At 42.3% G+C, this 20,164-nt stretch overlaps 1 protein-coding gene across 3 annotated transcripts in view; it reads left to right on the top strand.

The window, feature by feature from the left end:
• Positions 1–7,349: 7,349 nt before the first annotated feature.
• Positions 7,350–20,164, top strand: part of LOC147604890 (succinate--CoA ligase [ADP-forming] subunit alpha, mitochondrial) — a 99,572-nt gene continuing 86,757 nt past the window's right edge. Inside the window, exons 1-2 of one of the 3 annotated variants that reach the window (XM_086793876.1) lie at positions 7,350–7,594; positions 11,967–12,085. In XM_086793876.1, coding sequence (XP_086650002.1) covers positions 12,053–12,085 — 33 coding nt within the window. In that variant the 5' untranslated portion in view covers positions 7,350–7,594; positions 11,967–12,052. Of the gene's footprint in view, positions 7,595–11,966; positions 12,086–12,441; positions 12,709–20,164 lie in introns of those variants that run through there. The other 2 variants (XM_086793875.1, XM_086793874.1) reach the window with 2 other exon arrangements.

The following is a 20,164-nucleotide window of genomic DNA, read 5'->3' as shown; positions in this document are numbered from 1 at the left end:
TGAACCAGAGCAAGGCGCAGTAGAGCGAAAGACTGGCAAGTTGGGTATGGCTCAAACCTACAATATTACCATTATGAGCAGTACGTTTCGACCAATTAAACTATAAGCCCAATGTTAGCCCTCTCAGGTAATGGAGTCAATAGATTTGTTGAGGGCAAAGCGGGAAGGGAAAAAACCGCATATTTTCCAATTTTTCTCCTAGAAAGATTAAGGACATAAACCTTTCAAATAGCTACACCTGGTTTTAGATCAGTTGATGTGGATACAGAGGAGCAGGATATGCTAATAACGGAGTACCCATCATGGGTAGCATAGTTCGAGCAACACTGAAAGGTATGACTGAAGTGTAATCGTTTTGTTGGCAAATAGACATATTCCTAGGCCCAATGCTGTACGGAAACCGAAAAAAATCGACTCGACTTTTATTCAATGATTTAGATAGAGATTTCACCACCTACCACGAGTGGAATGGCTAGGTTCTTAGGGACGCCCAGCGGCGAGACAACCGTGATAGGAAAGGTAGGGCCTAAGCATTATCATCCGTCTCTATACGGAGAGCTTTTTTTAATCTGCAGTTTCGCTACTCCAGTTTGGTTTCATGGGCAGCATTATTACATGCATAGGGTGGACCCGAGCTCTTTTCGCTGCAGTTTCCCCACGGCGTTCCTCCCCTCCTTTCTTCCTTTGAAGTGTCAGTCAACTCTTGGATCCCCCCCTGCCCCCCTTCTAAGAAAACCATGCTTGGTTAGATGAGTGTCACTAATGTTTCGTTCCATTGGAAAAGCTACCAAATTCATCATTGACTGGAAAGTGAGAACGACTCACTGTCTTGTCTTATTCTCAGAGACGGGAATGCTCTCAAATGGCTAATGGTGCTTTCGACTAAAGTTCCATTTCTTAGCACAACGGAGCTTGTACTATTTATTCGTACGACAATGCGCGACGCTCCACTATCCCATTGAAAAAGGATTCCACAATCATTTGCATACTTAAACGCAGATTGAGTAATAGTAATTCATGTTATTCCTCGGACATAGACCACAGAGCTTCCTAGGAACTAGGAAAATGCTATGAATCTGTTTGAATAGCTTCGCTTTTTGCCCTAAAAGTCGCTCTAAAAATGTCACTTAGGGTGTTTTAACTAAGGGAAATGAAACCCACTAGTCAAACAGCTACTAATATTTCCTCATTATATATTGATATTCATTCTGAACTCGAAACACTAAAAATTGAAATAGCAAATAAAATCAATTCGCGTGTAAATTGTACTTATATTTTGTTGCTCTTCTATGTCTGTTCTCGATATTCATGATGTCAACACTGTTTCTTTAGATGTTTGGGAAAGTAAAGTGTTAAATTCTATTGAGAGCGAATTTCATGATGTATTTCTTGATGAGTTACCTCACAGATTACCTCCTAAACGAGAGGTGGAACATAAAATTGAGCTAGTATCGAGTGCTATACCTGTTAGTATTCCTCCGTATCATCGTAGCTAAACTGAGGAAGATTAGGTAGCCAAGCAACTAGCTTAATACTTGAGGATGGGTGAGATAAGACCAAGTATCTCTCCTTGGGGTGCACCAGTTCTCCTGGTTAAGAAAAAAGACAAGGTACTCCTGGTGGATGTGTATTGATTACAAACCTCTTAACAAGGTTACATTTAAAAATAAATACCTATTACCTAGATCAAACGATCTTATTGATAGGTTGCAAGGAGCTAAGTATTTTACAAAGCTTGATTTTTTGCGAATCGGTTATCACATCAAATTCGTAAACTGCGTTTAGGACATGTTATAGCCATTACGATTTTTTAATGTTACCCTTTGGTCGTCGGACTAATGCACCAGCAACTTTCCAACAGATGATGAATGATTTATTGGGATCTGTTAGGAAAATGCGTGGTGGTTTTCTTAGATGACATTTTTATATACACTAAAACTTTGGCTGAGCATGAGGATCATCCTAAAGAGATTCTAGGAAAGCTCAGAAAGGAGAAACTATATTGTAGATTATCTAAGTGTGATTTCTTCAATAAGGAATTGTTATACTTGGGTCATAAAATCTCTCGAGATGGCTTAAGTATTGATTTGGATTGAATCCAAAAGGTTTTGGAATGGCCAGTTCCGCGTACGGTCAAGCAGTTAAGATCTTTCATAGATTTCATGGTGTTTCTTTAAAAATCTGTCAGGGATTATTCAAAGTCGATAGTGCCTTTTACCAATCTTCTTAAGGGTAAAAATAAGAAGTCTAATTCTTCGATCGAGTGGAATGAGAAGCTACAAGGAATTTTCGATACTTTGAAAAATTAACTTCGAGAAGCTCTTGTGTTAGCCTTGCTAGATCCTGGCAGGCCTTATGTCGTGTAGTGGAGTCATGAACTTAGAGTCCCAATCGCTCACAATATCAGAAGGTAGACCATAAAGTCTAAACAGCTGCTCAACAAATTGGTAAGCCAATTCTGATGCTTTCACTATTGTCTTTGTGGGTAAAAACCTAGCTATCTTTGTCAATCTATCCCACGACCACCCAAATGGCATCGTGACCCCTACTGGTTTGTGGAAGTCCCGTAATGAAATCCATGGAAATATTTTCCCACTTTCAAGATGGAATATCCAAATGATGCAATAACCCAGCATATTTAAGGCTTTCAGCCTTGTTTATCTGACAGTGATGACATCGGACCACACAACTCTGAATAAAATCTTTCATTTTTGGCCAGTAAAATGTCCTTCTAACCAAAGCCAAGGTTCTTTGTATGCCAAGATGTCATGTCGATGTATCATGGCACTGAAAGTGGATTCTTATTTTAATTTCCGGCACATCCGGCATGTAAATCTTATATTTTCGAAATAAGAGACCATTCCGAATAAAAAGTTGGTTGGCTTTTCCTTGATTCACCAGGTTTTGATCTACCTTAGAGTTAGACCCTGATTTTGTCAAATTTTAATACTTTCTAAAGAAAATATATGTACTGCATTCTCCCCTAAGTGAATCGTACAAGTTAGAAGTAATTTCCTTGAAGCTAAGTTCATTAACTTCACCTATTCGACTCAACGTATCAGCAATGTGATTCGAGCTACCTTTCTTGTATTTAATCATGAAATCAAAGTCTTGCCATCAACTCGGCCCATCTGGCCTTTCTACCTTTCAAGTCGAGCTGATCACAAATGTATTACAAAGACTGGTGATCTGTCAAGACCACAAACTGAGACCCATAGAGATACTATCTCCATGTCTTTAAAGCATAAACGATCGCATACAATTCTCTCTCCTCCTGAACTGGGTACCTAGTCTGTGCATCTTCGAGTTTCTTACTCTCGAAGGCCACAAGTCATAGTTCATCCAGTCTTTCGTGTCAGCAGACTGAAAATGAAGCTGGGAGGTGAGGATAACACAGTTACTCCTTGAGGTCGAGGATTTATCCTATGTTCCACAAGAATCTAAAAAGGTACTTGAATTCAGGGAAAGAAAACTTTATAATCACTTGATCCTTGAAGTTAAAATTAAGTGAAAAGATAGGGAAATCGAGGATTCGACTTGGGAGTCAGTTGAGAACGTTTAACGCAGGTTTCCTTCTTTTCATTGCAAGAGTGTATTGTTTTGAAAAAAGGAGACGTATGTTATGTGCACGTCATATTATGTGCATATACTAGGAGGCTAACCCACCCTAGCCATGTGAACATGGGATCATGGGGGAACATGCTCTAGTGGGACAAGGGTTAGACCTAAGCAGGGTTGGGATTAGGGTCAAGCAACCAAGGGTCACACATGAAAAATGGAGAATCAAGAGTTACTTAAGAGCTCTCCTATATAATAGGAGCATGGGGCACTCTCAAGGGATGTTCTCTTGTGTAGAGCATAGTATCTACTCTCTTGCCATTTCATACTAGAACTACGTGCTGCTGGATTGAAGACATACCTCTTGGTGGTATGGATTGAAGACATACCTCTTGGTGGTATCTACTCTCTTGCCATTTCATACTAGAACTACGTGCTGCTGGATTGAAGACATACCTCTTGGGTTCGGGGGTGGTTGGGTGGATGAGTATATGCTTGGATTATGTGTGTTTATGCATAGTGATTAGCTAGAGAGATCTTTGGGGTTTTAACATCCACCTCGGTGGGTAAGCCCACCGAGGTTCATGTCTCTCTAGTAGCTGTATGAGGTCAGATCTCAAAACCCAATTCCTGTCCACATGGGATAGCTGGGTGTAAGGGAAAACTGGGTCATATTGGAAGGGGGGTTGGCTGTCCATCTGAAGTCCATGTCCATCTAGCCAAGAAGTCATTGTTGCATACCAGGAGGGATGTCCACCATGTGAGGCAATCCTCTGTGAGGACTTGAGGGCACAACGAGGTAGTCTGTGTGTCTGGGACCATGTCTCTAACTCTTTGTATAAAGGTGATGGTCTAAAAGAGGGCCTCCACTACTATGGGGGATGCAACAAACTCCGCACGTATAATCAAGTGCGGAACTGATGGTTTTTTACGTATCATCCATGATAGTATGAGGATCAAAGGTCGCTCAGTCCACTGCCAATCTGCTGAAGAAAGACCAGTGCCCATACGGGAGAAGCATACATCATTGCTGGTGTGACCAAGGTGTCAAAGAGCCACACCTTCATACAGGGTTCTTGAAAATGAGACTAATGGCACTGTCTCTCAAGTAATGCTAAGGCAGCAGGTCAATCTTGTTGGAGGCAGAAATTCTTGTAGCTACTCTCGGGTTATCGCGCATGACTAGAAGTTGTGGTGGATTATCCCATATGCAAGAGCATGGGAAGTCTAAGAGCCACATATAGGGTGTGGTGGCACCTTGTTATATATATCTCCTCTTGCTGGGTTTTTTGGGGGGGAGCAATGGCTAGGAGATGGGAGCCCACCAGCCACTGACATTGCTTAGTGCCCTAGGGTGGTGTGCGTGCTGCTGCTGCGTGACTTTGACAAATATGTCCTTTTATGCTTGCCTCATGGAAAATCGTGCTCTTGTACTCGTCGTGAAGGTAATCCCCAAAGACATATAAGAGCTCATTACCTCCACTTGACTACCTCTGAAAGTAATCATTGTGTCCTGCATTACTCTCCATGAGGTATGGAATATCATCACCTTGGTTTTCCCAAGGTTCATTGTGAGCCCCCTTTGCGTACAAAAGTCCTCTAATGCATCCATGTGTCACTGTAATCCCTTATGTAATTGGCCAATAGTATAATATAGCATCAAAGCCACAATGAAGCCGTGTAGAGAAGCCCCTCCACCACCTCCCCTGTCAATGAGCTTAGAGATCTCGTCGATGTACGTCGACCATCTACCTTGGCCTGCTTAATCAGGCCTCGAAGAGTGAAGATATGGTTTAATGTGGAGAAATTATATCGAAAGCCGGCCTATCCAGGTGCACGGAGATCCTTTCTCTCAGCTAGAGCATTGAGCTCTGCCTCTAGAACTGATCCATATAGATTGGCCAAGATGTGGCCAATCATGATAGTCCAATAGTTCCTTGGATCGATGTGGTCCCTAGCCTTGTGAATAGGAGCGATAGAGTTCCTAGACCATGTGTGCGGGAAACCCTCCGATAATGGTTTGTTAAAGAGATGTGCAATGAAAGGGGCTAAAGTGTGTGAAGCGAAAGAAAAGTGCTCTCCTCTCATCCATGTGTGTTCGTGGGCTCTCTCGTGATGTAATCTCCTCATGGCCTTCTCCACCATAGAGGTGGTGAAGAAAGTGGAACTAGTGGGGCGAGGTTGTGGTGGGTGAGGAAGGGGTGGTTGGTGCGGTATGTGATAAAAAGACTCACCATACGTGTGCCAAATTTGTGGATTAGGTGGGCGGTGCTCTCGAATCTCCCTCCAGGCCTCTATCGAGTTCTCACTCAAGAATATAGGATCAAAGCCACAATGAAGCCGTGTAGAGAAGCCCCTCCACCGCCTCTCCTGTCAATGAACTTAGAGATCTCGTCGATGTATAATCCAAACAGACTCAAGGAAAGTGGGCATCCCTGCTTAACACCTATGGTGCTAGCAACAATCTCCTCAGATAGTCCCCCATGGCATCGGAACCTCCCCGCCGCCGTAACTCTCTTATATAGTGCAATGATCCCCCAAATCATCTATGAAGGAACGCCCAAAGCGTTCAATCTTTGAAGTAGTCGATCTCGTGGCACTGTATCAAATGCTTTGTGGAAATCCACAAAGCAGCAGTATACACATCGACCATCTACCTTGGCATGCTCAATCAGGCCTCTAAGAGTGAAGATATGGTTTAATGTGGAGAAATTATGTCGAAAGCCGGCCTATCCAAGTGCACGGAGATCCTCTCTCTCCGCCTATAGCATTGAGCTCTGCCTCTAAAACCGATCCATATAGCTTGGCCAAGATGTGGCCAATCATGATAGTCCAGTAGTTCCTTGGATCGATGTGGTCCCCAGCCTTGTGAATAGGAGCAATAGTGTTCCTAGACCATGTGTGCGGGGAAACCCTCCGATAATTCTCTGTTAAAGAGATGTGCAATGAAAGGGGCTAAAGTGTGTGAAGTGAAAGAAAAGTGCTCTCCTCTCATCCCTGTGTGGTTGTGGGCTCTCTCGGGATGTAATCTCCTCATGGTCTTCTCCACCATAGAGGTGGTGAAGAAAGTGGAATTGGTGGGGCGAGGCTGTGGTGGGTGAGTAAGGGGTGGTTGGTGCGGTATGTGATAAAGAGACTCACCATATGTGTGCCAAATCTGTGGGTTAGTGATGGGTGTAGGTGTGGGCGCGGTGCTCTCGAATCTCCCTCCAGGCCTTTACCAAGTTTCCCAATATTTTTCAACCTCATGTGCTTTGCTTTTTCCGTCGGGTTAAAGATTGGTGTGATCTATGTGCTTGTTAGGGAGAGATCTCACCGCTCTGGAGTAGGCATGCATGTTTAGTGCGTACCAACTATTATGGGGCATTGTCCTAGTTTTAGCCTATGCAATAGAGTGGGTAAGCTCAAGAAGAATTAGTGTAAAAAAAAGTTTTTTGTTTTATTGAAATGGGAAAAAATTGAGCTGTTTTTTTCGTGAGAAAATGACGAAGCTGTGAAATGCTCAGAAATCTCTCTCTCCTTCTACGTCAGTGTGCGACAGTCGGCGGCAGAAGGTGGTTAGTTCCCCACCACGGGTTTCACCTGCTTTCTTATTAGAGCATTCAGTTACAAAGCAGTTACAAAGTGGTTACAAAGCGGCCATGTGGCAGTAGCGCATATTACATGAATATTAGAAATGTTAACGCATGTCAAAACCTCCCCTTGGACACGTGTCCCACCTCCCCCTGGAATCACGTGTCCCGTGGGATTTCACATGCATGAGAGTACCCGAGACGAGGGTGACTAATACGGTGGAAACGCCTATTCTCCACCTCCATTGCTGTTGGTCTCCACCTCCGTTGCTATGGGCGAAGCCACGCAATGATTGTTGCGGTGGCGGATTCAATGCTAGTGCTTTGGCAAGAAGGACCCAACTGCTGCTCCTGGGTCGAGTTTGTGGACTGCTTCTATGGTTGCTATACGGCTGGATCGAGGCACGCTGACAAGGTCATCGACTGTTGCTTTGGCTGCGGGGGCGACTGTTGGAGTGATGGAGGTAGGGATTCCCTACTTAGTCTCGCTGGGCTCTGCTCCATTGTTGAGTGTACTGAATGGTCATCACCATTGCCATGAAATGGCTTCATTCGAATGACATGTGCAACTGTCTTGGTTCCTTTGTCATCCCTTTGAAGCAAATAAGTATTGGCCCTGATGCGCTACAATACTGTATATGGTCCAATCCATGTGTGCAGTAAGGATTCAGAGTTGTTTTGTTTGCGATTGGGATAATATAAATAAACCTTCTCGATTGCTTTGTACTGCATTGCTTGCCTACCATCATCATACCATTTTTTCTGTTTGGCTTGAGCTATTTGCATATTATTCAAAATGGCTTGCTTGAGCATGGGCTGTCTTTGTTACATGAGGAGGTACCATTCTGCTGCGTCTCTAAATCTTGGTGCTAATTGAATTGGGGAAGATCTAGTGGCAATAAGGGATCCCTGTTATACAGAGCTTTAAATGGGCTGACCCTTATATATACTTGAACAGAGCATTGGTATGCATGTAGGACATAGGGTAAATGTTCATCCCAATCTTGTGGTATTGGATCCAAAAAACTTGTGAGCATCTGTTTGATTGTTTTATTCAGTCTCTCTGTAAGACCATTTGTCTGTGAATGATATGGTGATGTGAACTTTTGAGAAATTCCTATGCATTGTGTCAAAATCTATATCACTTTAGATTTGAAATTTGTACCATGTTCTGAAAGAATTGCCTGAGGACATCCATGCCTAACAATTACTTCATCAATTAAAAATTTGGCCACAGTGTCAGCTGTGATGTTGGGAACTGCCTTGGCCTCACACCACCAGGTCAAGTATTTTGTCAAGTATTTTGTCAAGAGAATGATATATTTATTGCCCTGTCTTGATTCTGAAGTGGACCCATAATATCCCATGCCACCATTTTGAATGGTTGAGTGACTGTAATTGGTTCCAAAAATCCAACCGGTTTCATTGTGGGGCTTTTGATTTGCTTTGATTTGCAGACATTTCACACATTGAGCTAAAAATGCACTTAATTCTTTTCTCAAGCCAAGCCAAAAGTATATTATCCTTATAAAACTGAGTGTTTTATGAAAACCCAAATGACCGAAAAGGTGATGAGAATGAAAATAATCCATGTAAATATGGCGCAATGCTTTTGGAACAAAAATCCTGGGATTATCACCATTGGCAAAGTATAACACATTGTCTTATAAAAAATATTTTATGTGTGCATCTGTGAGCTGCTTTTTCCTAAGGTCTTGAACAATAAATTGTACTTCTGGATCCCTTTGTTTAAGTGCTGCTATTCTGTCCGGCAGAGTAGGCAAGTCAATAAAAAAAGTACTTATTTGAGTATTGCATACTGTTGGGGATACCACTGGCTCTGCTGATTTTGGTCCTCAAAACTTCTTGAAAGGCCATCTGCAATGTGATTTGTACGTCCTAGGCAATAAGTTATTGTGAACTCGCAATCTTGTAGGGCCAAAATCCACCTCATCGGTCTACCTAGGGGGTGGTTTTTGTGCAACAGTCCAATGATGGGCCGATGATCAGTTTGAATGGTAACTTGTGTGCCATGAACAGAAGGGTGTAATTTCTGCATAGACCACACAACATCCAAAAGCTCCTTTTCTGTTGTTAAATAATTTTACTCTGCAAAGGATAAGCTATGGCTAATGAAACAAATCTGGGTATTGCAGCACCATGGAATGCTGGATAAGCTGTTTGAGCTTATCAAAAGCTTCCTGACATTTCTTGTCCCAACAAAATTTGACCTCTTTCTTCATGAGGTGTCTAAATGGGGCAGTGATTTCTGCAACCATGGGGATAAAGCGATTGGAGAAAGTTAGCATGCCTGTAAATCGCTACAACTGCTTGACACTTTGAGGTTCACGAAAATTTTGAATGGCCAAAATTTTGTCGGGATCAATTTCAACCCCTACATGGAAGTAATAAAGCCCAAAAATTTAAGGTGTGTTTTGGCCCACTTGCATTTTTTTGGTTGTACCTTCAAATTGAACTGTTGTAATCTTCTCATGACCTCAAGCAACACTTCCAAATACTCAGACCAAGTCTTTGTGTGAATTAGAATATCATCTAAATATAGAACTAAAACTAATTGGGCAATTAAGTCTGAAAAGACTGTGTTCACCAGCCGCCCGCTGAAAGGTGCTTGGGGCATCTGATAGCCCAAATGGCATAACTACGAATTCAAATAATCCCTTGGCAGTGCGGAATGCTATTTTTTCATAGTCTTGTGGAGCAATTGGAATTTGCCAATAACCAAAGGCTAAATCTCCAAAGAAGTGAAGTACTTCGATGAACCCAATTCATGCAAGAGGTCATCCAACTCGGGCATCGGAAAGACATCATGGACTCTGATTTTGTTGAGAGGCCGATAATTAACACAAAATCTATAATCCCCATTCTATTTCTTGACCAAAGTGAGGTTCATATGCCCATTGACTGTGAGAGGGCCGGATGACTCCTTTTCCCAGCATGTCCCGGACTGCAACTTCAATAACTGCATTCTCCTTGGGTGATCTCTGCCTTTGAGCCATTTTGATGGGAAAGTTTTGTTCTGTTCTGATCACATGAAAAACTGGTGCAGTAGTAACAGATGCTTTGGAAGAACTAGGAAGAATTGAAGGAAATTGACTCAATAATTGGATAATATTTTGTTTTCTAACAGCATCATGAATTAGTGGTTCATGTGTTTGTGCACAAGTGATTGTGGAAGCATGTGTGTGTTGAAAGGAAGGAATAGGCAAGCAATTGGGAAGAATGAGAGTTTGTCGAGCAAAATCTAATCTAGCATGCGAAGAAAGAAACCAATCACAACCTAGGGTGACATCAAATAACTGTTTTGGGAGCACATAACAAGGAACAAAAAATGTAACATGGCTTACTTGAAAGGGCACATCAACGACTTAACTGAGAACTGTACACATGTTGATGATCACGAAAAAGGACTGAAATTTCAGGGGGGCTGGTCTAAGAGAAAGACTTAATTATTTAACTTAGGCATGACTAATGGACAAAAATGAACTACCAGAATCTAAAAGGACTTCTACATCAGTGTTATGAATAGTAGAAACAATTTTATTTGAGGAATTTGCAGTGGAGGATTGCACCTACGGGTGGGATCCCTCCATCACTCACTCGCTTAAACGTTTTCTGGAACTACCGCAAGGGTGGCATCACCAACTATGGAAATTTGAGCATTCTGAATTTGTGGTCTGGGCCGCTTCGGTGCTCTGCAATGTTTTGCCACATGCCCAAACCGATTACAGTTGAAACATCGCAATCTTCCTTGAGCATCGTGAGCAGGAAGGTTCTGGCTTCGTTGCACATTCTGGACATCAATGTCCATGGGGGTTGGGGCATCTGCGTTAAAAGTTATTATGGGAGGGTCTTTGGAAGTGGAAGTGTTTATTTTCTTCCACAACTTGCTTCCGGGAGTATGTAATACATTTATCTCTACCCATTGTGCAATCTCCAATGCATGTTGAAATGTTTGTGGACCTTGATCATGAACTCTTCTTGTAATATCATGGCGCATCCTTGGCCAAAGGAAAAACAACTTCATAGCTTCCGGCATGTTAAGGCCGGCCTGCATAAGCAATTGGTTAAGCTGTACCCCAAACTGTGCAACTGGTTCATTCCGGCATGTTAGGGCCGGCCTGCATAAGCAATTGGTTAAGCTGTACCCCAAACTGTGCAACTGGTTCATTGATCATGAACTCTTCTTGTATATCATGGCGCATCCTTGGCCAAAGGAAAAACAACTTCATAGCTTCCGGCATGTTAGGGCCGGCCTGCATAAGCAATTGGTTAAGCTGTACCCCAAACTGTGCAACTGGTTCATTGATCATGAACTCTTCTTGTATATCATGGCGCATCCTTGGCCAAAGGAAAAACAACTTCATAGCTTCCGGCATGTTAGGGCCGGCCCGCATAAGCAATTGGTTAAGCTGTACCCCAAACTGTGCAACTGGTTCATTTTCCAATTATATGCAGTCTACTATTTATTGTAAAGCTGACTGTGCAACATTGGTATGTGCAAACCCATGAATTAAACTTTGCTTAATGTCAGTCCATTGACTATGGACCAAATCACTTTGTTGTACATATACCATGTTGCTACTATGCCATCCAATACTGTGCGAACTTCATGTGCCTTCCTGTCATCATCCCACCCATGATAAGAAGTGACATTCTCAAAATGATCTAACCATGTTAAAATGTCTTTAGTTGATAATCCTGAAAATACTTGTGGCCGTTATAACCCTCTGATCAGTGGTATGTGATTTCTGTTGTTGAAATTGGTGAGTAGTGAGGAGTGAGACTAAAGCTTGATTGGTATTTTTTTACTTGCAGCATCAAGGATTGAAAGGCGTGCAGCAAACTGATCGTGAGAAGACAAAGGGGTGTCTACCTGCATAGCCTATGTACTGAAATCGTCCATGAGCCCGGCGTCTCCACCAACTAATCCTACGGTGTGAAATGCTCAGAAATCTCTTTCTCCCTCTACGTCAGTGCGACAGGCGGCAGAAGGTGGTTAGTTCTCCACCACGGGTTTCACCCCCGCTTTCTTATTAGAGCATTCAGTTACAAAGCAATTACAAAGTGGCCACGTGGCAACAACGCATGTTACATGAATATTAAAAATGTTAATGCATGTCACACAGCACTTGTACTCTCAAAAGTATACGCACTTGTACTCTCAAAAGTATACATGTAATTGGGTGATAATTTGTGTATATATAGACATACATAGAAATATATAATGTATATATATACAAACTATGCAGAATAGATGTGCACATATATATATATATATATGTTTGTGTGTGTTGTTACCCTGAGGTAGGTTCGTCTTTGAAAGGAGGAGCAATTACAGATCACAAGGATGAAGAGGTTCTCGAGAGTGGCAAGACGTGGCGTGGGCACTTTTCTGGATCCTGAGCTCAAGAGCGGGTGCGAGAGAGGCTATTTTGGCACGTCCGCCGCTCCTCCAGCCGTGTTCGTGGACAAGAACACCCGCGTCATCTGCCAAGGCATCACCGGCAAGAACGGCACATTCCATACCGAACAAGCCATAGATTACGGCACAAAAATGGTGCACTTCTGTGCCCCCTCCCCCCGCATAGATCTTTTTCTACTGTTTGTTTTTTAGGATTTAAAGGAATACCAGGGAAACTCTAATTCAGGTTTTCAAATTGCATGATTGTGCTAACTATGGCAGTCTCTGTGTGCATCCAAGGTAATGTTATTACAATGTCTAGGCATTCTTTGGGATGTTGCACCTGTGCATTTGTATTTAGCGGGTTGGCTCGGAAAGTTCTTAACAAAAGCAGAATGTTTTGGTAGAAAACTTTGTATGGAAGGTCATATGGCCCACGAGACCAAACTTACCCAGGAACTATTTACAAAGTGACAAATTGACCAAAACCATCTAAGTCGCTACTAGTCAAATCCTTACTTACCACATTAGTCTAAGGCGCTACTAGTCTACTCCTTACTGCCACAGTGTTTCTGTGATACAACAATGTAGCCATCGCACATGGATAGGGTGATAATATTAAGAGTCACTATAGCTTTACAACATCCTGATCTCAATTAAGAATGTTAGTGGCTGCGGGGTTTGTATTGTGTCACTAGGCCTTTATACTACAATCACCTAGGTGCTATTAGGTTGTTCCCTAGGCTGCTTGTCACTATGTATCAACAGAGGTTCTATGTGGGTGAGTCCCTACTCTGCCTTGACCCCTTGAACTCATTGCTTTTCTTTGATCTCTTTTCATGGCGGATCTCCTCCTATAGGAGTACCTCCTCATTTGTTCAACTTTGATCTTTGTGAGCGGTGCAGTCTGGTTATTTGGTCTTGCTTCCTGGAGAGGAGCAGTCTTGGGCTGCTTACTGGATTGGTTTTCCAGTATCAATCTCGGGAATAGCAAGAATTCTTGCTCTCACCAAGAACTTCATGTTGTCGATTGCTTTACAACATCCTGATCTCAATTAAGAATGTTAGTGGCTGTGGGGTTTGTATTGTGTCACTAGGCCTTTATACTACAATCACCTAGGTGCTATTAGGTTGTTCCCTAGGCTGCTTGTCACTATGTATCAACAGAGGTTCTATGTGGGTGAGTCCCTACTCTGCCTTGACCCCTTGAACTCATTGCTTTTCTTTGATCTCTTTTCATGGCGGATCTCCTCCTATAGGAGTACCTCCTCATTTGTTCAACTTTGATCTTTGTGAGCGGTGCAGTCTGGTTATTTGGTCTTGCTTCCTGGAGAGGAGCAGTCTTGGGCTGCTTACTGGATTGGTTTTCCAGTATCAATCTCGGGAATAGCAAGAATTCTTGCTCTCACCAAGAACTTCATGTTGTCGATTGCAGTCTCACCTTCCTACCACCTGCGCTGCTTTATTGAGTAAAAAGGGTAGCATCGGGTCCAGGAATGCCAGTTAGCATATCACGTGGAAATGAAATCTGACAAAGAAACCTAATCTTATCTTTCTATCTCTCGTCAAAAGGGTAGCATCAGGTCTAGGGTCGAGGAACGCCAGTTAGCATATCATGTGGAAATGAAAGCTGACAAATTTCGTTGCTTTTTGAATCGAAGTAGATATATCTTTGAGATTTCTACTTTTGGAATGTTTAAGATTATAAGTAATAAGTTTCACAAAAATGGGGAGCTTAAAAGCCCATTTTTTGATTGGATTATTTTAGCTCTTAGTTGTTATTTATCATTGCTTCTAGTCTTGCGTAATCATTGCTTTAATAGGGAAGTGATTTGTTTTTGCTAGTCTAGTTGTAAGTGCTAGCCTTCATCATGGCTGAGTCTGCCCTTCACCTCCGGAGAAGTGATAGAAACTCAGCTCGCTGGTCGTTGGTCTCTGTATAAAAATTGTGTCCTCTTACTCTGGGGCGCTGATGACGTGAGTAGGGATGTTGTAGCACCTAGTCCATGCTATCCATGATGAAGTTGATGATCTTATACTTCATGATTGGACAATCTTTGAGGTAAAGTTTGAACTTTTTGTATTTAAAGTTTGTTTTTGCTAATTAGTTATTAAAAATTTATTTAGCTTGTTTGTTAGAAATTCTTTTGTTGTGGTTTAGTAAAGAATTTGTTCGTGTGTGATTTAGTTATGTATTTGTCTATTTTTGCAAGTTATTATTACTATTATTATTATGATTATTTTCTCGAGTGTCTCTATTAAGCTTTAAATTTTTTTTTTGGGTTTGTTTTTGGTGATTCTCTTCTTTCTTTTAAAATTATTCGTAAGTTCAGATTCATCTGGCCTTATGTATTTCTCTCTCTTGTTATTCTGTAGTGGTAATTGGAGATCATATATATGAAAGGTTAGTGATCGGATTTTTCTCATTGATGTGTTCTTTCAAGAGTCCTTGAATAACTACCTCCTGGTGAGACTCATGAGATTATGTTCTTGATTTGATTGGCCAGAACAATAGAAGTAAGCTCATTCCTTCAATCAGTAAGTTAGGGTAGTTTCTTGTTAGACCCGTGGAGTGAGAATTAGTGTATTAAGTTGCTCAAAGATATCAAAAATGTCAAAAAGTTACAAACGGTACAAGTTGCATGCGCAAATAGTCGTGATTGTTTAGTCATTAGAACCTCCCGGCACAAAGAGCCAAGCTTGTGTTCGTCTTTCGGTGTTCGTCGAGACTGCTGTTTCTCAACTTTGGGCTTAGCGGTGTCCAACTTCGTGTGATTTTGGACCATGCTTTCCTAGTCATCCTTGTGCAAAACAATGGGCAGAGGAATAGGGTCCAATTGTCCGGTGGCTTTGTTGACTCCAAGTCATTACTAATGCTAGGGATTCATGCAACATAATTTGAGATTCTCGCTATGGAATCGTCCGAAGATCTCCTAAACAGAAGACAAGTATATGGTTAGTTCCCAATTAGGGTTCAACATGCTAGCTCACTACCCAATCATAGATCCCCTCGAGCATAGGGGCTAAGGCTTTGTCCATCTAGACCACATACTAGCCAACCTGACATAGGATTAGTCAATCTAATCCTAGGATTAGTGTTACGTACCTAGAGCTAATCCTTGAATTAACAAGCCTAATCCAACAGGGTTAGGGGGTCTTGGGATTATGACTGTTCCCCTTGCTATCCTCCTCAAAGGACGTGGACGAAAGTCTAATGCTCCTATTATCTCGAATCAGTGTTAGGTGAACAAGCTTGGGTACCTTAGGGTTGGAGGACTTTCCTGTGGAGATTCCTTATAGTAGATGGGAGAGTGTTAGGTGAACAAGCCTGGGTACGTTAGGGTTGGAGGACTTTCCTGTGGAGATTCCTTACAGTAGATGGGAGAGTATTTCTATGGACTTTATCACTGGTTTACCATGCACTTATAGAGGGCATGTGCCATTTGGGTGGTGGTAGACCTATTGACAAAGATGCAAGATTTTTACCCACAAGAAAAACAATAATAGCTCTTGGATTGGCACATCAGCTTGTTGAGTAGCTTTTCAGGTTATATGGTTGACCTTGTGACATAGTGAGTGATAGGGAATCAAAGTTTACTGGACACTTATGACAGCCAGTCTTCCAGAAATCGGAGACCAAGCTAAGTTTGAGTTCCTTTGATCACCCTGAGTACGATGGGCATACGGAGAGGGTGAATCAGGGCTATGTAAGGCTAATAGATATTTTAGTTGGTTTTGGTAGCAGGTCCAGGCAGCAGGGAGCTCTGTTTACCCTTCATTTTCTTGAGTCTAGCCTTCTCAAATCTCAAAAGCATCCAATCATCCAAATCAAAAACCAATGATCGACGGTGAAGGTTTGTTGCTTTCCTCTGTTTCTCTTGAGTCCTTTGAAGAGCCAACTTGACCTTCTTGTAAGCCTCATCCATATTCTCCACAAAACGATCTGCCTCGAAGATCTTATCTTTTGTATGCAGGATCGGGGGTATTTTCTTCCTGCCTTCCACAATCTCGAAAGGTGCCTTTTCTGTCGAAGTGTGAATGGTGTTGTTGTAAGCAAACTCCACCAAAGGAAGATACTTTTCCCACTGTTCCTTATGTTCCGAAACATAACACTTTAGAAGATCCAATACAACTGAGTTGGCAATTTCCGATTGCCCATCTGTTTGTGGATGAAAAGATAATGAGAACTTCAACGAAGTCTTTATGTTCTCGAACAATGCTCTCCAAAATAAACTCGTCATTTGAGGATCTCGGTCACTAACAATAGATGTGGGCATCCCATGGTATTTGAAGATATTTGTCAAAAATATCCTCACCATTTGCACTGCATTAATCTTCTTCCTGACTGGAATGAAATGAGTCTGCTTGCTGAAACGATCTATGATAGTCCAGATGCCATCATTCCCACTCTTTGTCCTACGAAGATCAAAGATAAAATCCATAGCAATACTCTCCCATGGTCTATCTGGAATAGGCAAAGGATGAAGTAACCCAGGTGTCTTTTGACGGTCATACTTCACCTTCTAACAAATGATACAATCACGAACAAAAGCATTAGCATCCCTGCGCATGGTAGGCCAATAAAAGAATGCCTCCAAAGCCTTCACTGTAGCCTCAATACCACGATGGCCTGCATAAGGCGGAGCATGGCATTCTGTCAAAACCTTCTGCCTTAACTGAGATGTGACACAATTTGTCATGCATCATCAAAAATCCTTCCTTGAGAGAATAATGATCAACTCGCTCTCCTTCAGTCAAACGATCAAAAATCCGCTCAAAATCTGAGTCATGAGCATACTGTTCTCGCATATCATCAAGTTCATGATGAAAGATAATGGAGACGGCGGCCACATGTGGTTTCCTAGACAAGGCATCCGCTACCACATTCTTTTTGCCATCCACATGAACAATCTGAAAGTGAAACATGGACAAAAAGTTTGCCCATCTCATATGCTTCTCTGAGAGTCTCGTTTGAGTAAGGAAGTATCGAAGAGTTTGATGATCACTCTGAACAATGAAATCAGCCCCAAGAAGGTAATGCTTCCAAGTAGAAAGAGCATGAATAATCGCAAGAAGCTCCTTCTCATACACTTGTAGATTCCTTTCTGTTGGTGATAGAGTTCTACTCTCATAAGCAATAGCATGTCCTTCCTGCATAAGGATAGCTCCAATGCTTTTCCCGCATGCATCACACTGTACCACAAAAGGTTTATGAAGATCCGGTAAAACCAAAACTAGACGAGTGGTTAGCTTTTCCTTAAGCTTGTTGAAGACTTCCACTTCCTTTACTGTCCATCGGAATTTTACATCCTTCTTGGTCACGTGATGTAAAGGTGAAGCAATTTCTGCAAAGAATCGGATAAACCTCCTGTAATATGAACAAAGTCCTAAGAAACTTCTCACATCATGTATGGTCTGCAAATCCGGTTAATTCTTTATCGCTTCGACACTTTTGCTGGATCCATCATGATGCCATCCTTAGACACTATGTACCCAAGAAAGTGACTCTCTTGCATGAAGAATTCACTCTTCTTTCCATTGACAACCAACCTATGCTTTTGAGTTCCTCAAAGACTTTGGTCAAATGCTCCCGATGCTCCTTGGGTAACCCACATCAATAAGTCTCTATCTGCTCAACTAGTGACACGGGGCTAAAGAATGCGACCGGTAGCAGAGCATCCCAAAATTTCTTGTTATATTCTTCCAGATTGTTACAATCTCTGGAATCTAATCGATGCCAAGCTGTCATAACATTCACCTCAAAAGTTGGTGTCAACCATAGGGAAGACAAGATTTGCTTGAACTCCACCCAAGTGCTAGGTGCTATTCCCTGATAAAGAAGTGTCGACCACCATTGAAGAGCATTACCCTTTAGGAAAGAAGCTGCCTTTCGTACCTTAGATGCCTCTGTGAAGTTACCATCGGAAAATGCCGCATCAAACTGTTGAATGACGGTGAGAACCTTCAAACGATCCTTTGCACCACTAAAAGTATCAAACTTTACTGTAGCACCACCCTCTTTATAATCTTTTGGCTTCTCGCCTTGAACAAGATTATCATAGGGATGTGGTTTGAGAAAAGAATTGCCCACAGCATTAGATCCCATGCCCATCATACCACCTCTCATACCAGGCATACCAAAAGCACTTCCACCACCGCCACCATAAGTTCTATACATACCTCCTGGCATACCTCCATACATACCTCCATTCATACCTGGTTGCATACCATAGCTCCCAGTCATGCCCATGTTGGGTACACCCGTCATGGAATGAAAGACAGAGCCTCTGCCAAAGTAACCAAGATGAGAAGTATTGAAAGAGTTTCCATGGATAGGTGGGGGAAAATAAGAAGAAGAATCGGGGTATGGCTGAAAATTTGGGTGGATGGGAGCCGAATGTTGATTAGCTTTCTTCTCAGACCCTTGCCTCCGTGGTTTAGAATCAGCTTTGAAGTTTCGTGGAAAACGTGAGTCCTTCGCGAGTTCCATTAATCCCTCCATCAAACTCTGCATCTTTGCTTCATAGGTGGCATCATCATTTTCAAGTTTTGGCATATCGGAAGGTATTTCTTGCTCACTTTTCTCCTCTTCATCGAAGTAGTAGTCGTCCTCTTCCGAAGATAAATCCTTCATCTCCGCACTAGTTCCAGCCATAGAATTAAATGTGTCCACCACAGGCTCGCCCTCTTGAAAAAGTTGACGATGAATCCTGGCAATGGAACCTTGAAACCGGCCTTCAGCAACTTGACGGGCGGTGAATACACTTAAATCACACTTTAAATATTTACGAACTGGAATAATAAATTTGGAAGAAGAAGAAAATATTTAAGTGGAGCTAGAGTGCTGCACAAAAGACCAATTGGCCCCAAAGCGTGGCGCCCCCGCAGGTATTTATTTATAACTCAATGTCGGGGTAGCCCTTGTACAATTCGCAAGAAGATTCCTCCTTGATCCATGGGGAGATCTCCTTCAAAGCTTTCACCCAAGATGTGTTGTGTGATACAAGGGCCTTGGCCTCTATTTATACAAGTTTGGGGGAAAAAGCTATGCTTTTCTCCCTTAGAAAAATCTACTAGAAGAGCTTTTCTCAAAAAGACTATTGAAAAGCTCTTCTCTTCTCTTTAAAAAAAAAAAAAAAAATAATAAAAAAATACATGGCGCTTAAGCGTTTTTGAAAAAAAAGAAATCCACGTTGATTTTATTTTATTTTTTTTGCCGCCCGGCGCTTTGCGTTTGCTTTCCTTCGCGTTTTGCTACCTTCGCGTTTTTCTGCCTGACGTCCACGCTTTGCGTGCTGTACGGCGCTTTGCTGTTGCTGCCCACGTTATATGCGCCTGCCTATGTGGCAACTAGCTGCCGGCACCTTAGCCATCTGCCATTGCTACTGTCCGCCTTGTGCCTGTTTGCACAGCTTTGTTTCTCTTTGCCCCTGCTACAGATGTGGCAGTACCTGCAGCCGCCTCAGCTCCTGAGCAGCAGCCAGCCACACGTCAAGTGCAGCCTATGCAACAGCTAGCTGTACCTACACACGTGTCAGTTGCCACGTGGTAGTGCCACGTCAGCTGTTGACTGTGCGGTCCCAAAAGATGCTGCCCCTGCAACAGGATAAGA

The sequence above is a fragment of the Cibotium barometz genome, chromosome 60, assembly GCF_041138505.1.
Source record: "Cibotium barometz isolate CiBa-2024 chromosome 60, ASM4113850v1, whole genome shotgun sequence".
Taxonomy (NCBI): Eukaryota; Viridiplantae; Streptophyta; class Polypodiopsida; order Cyatheales; family Cibotiaceae; genus Cibotium; species Cibotium barometz.
Note: the sequence above shows the minus strand (reverse complement) of the source record. Positions and strands in the feature narration are given on the sequence as shown.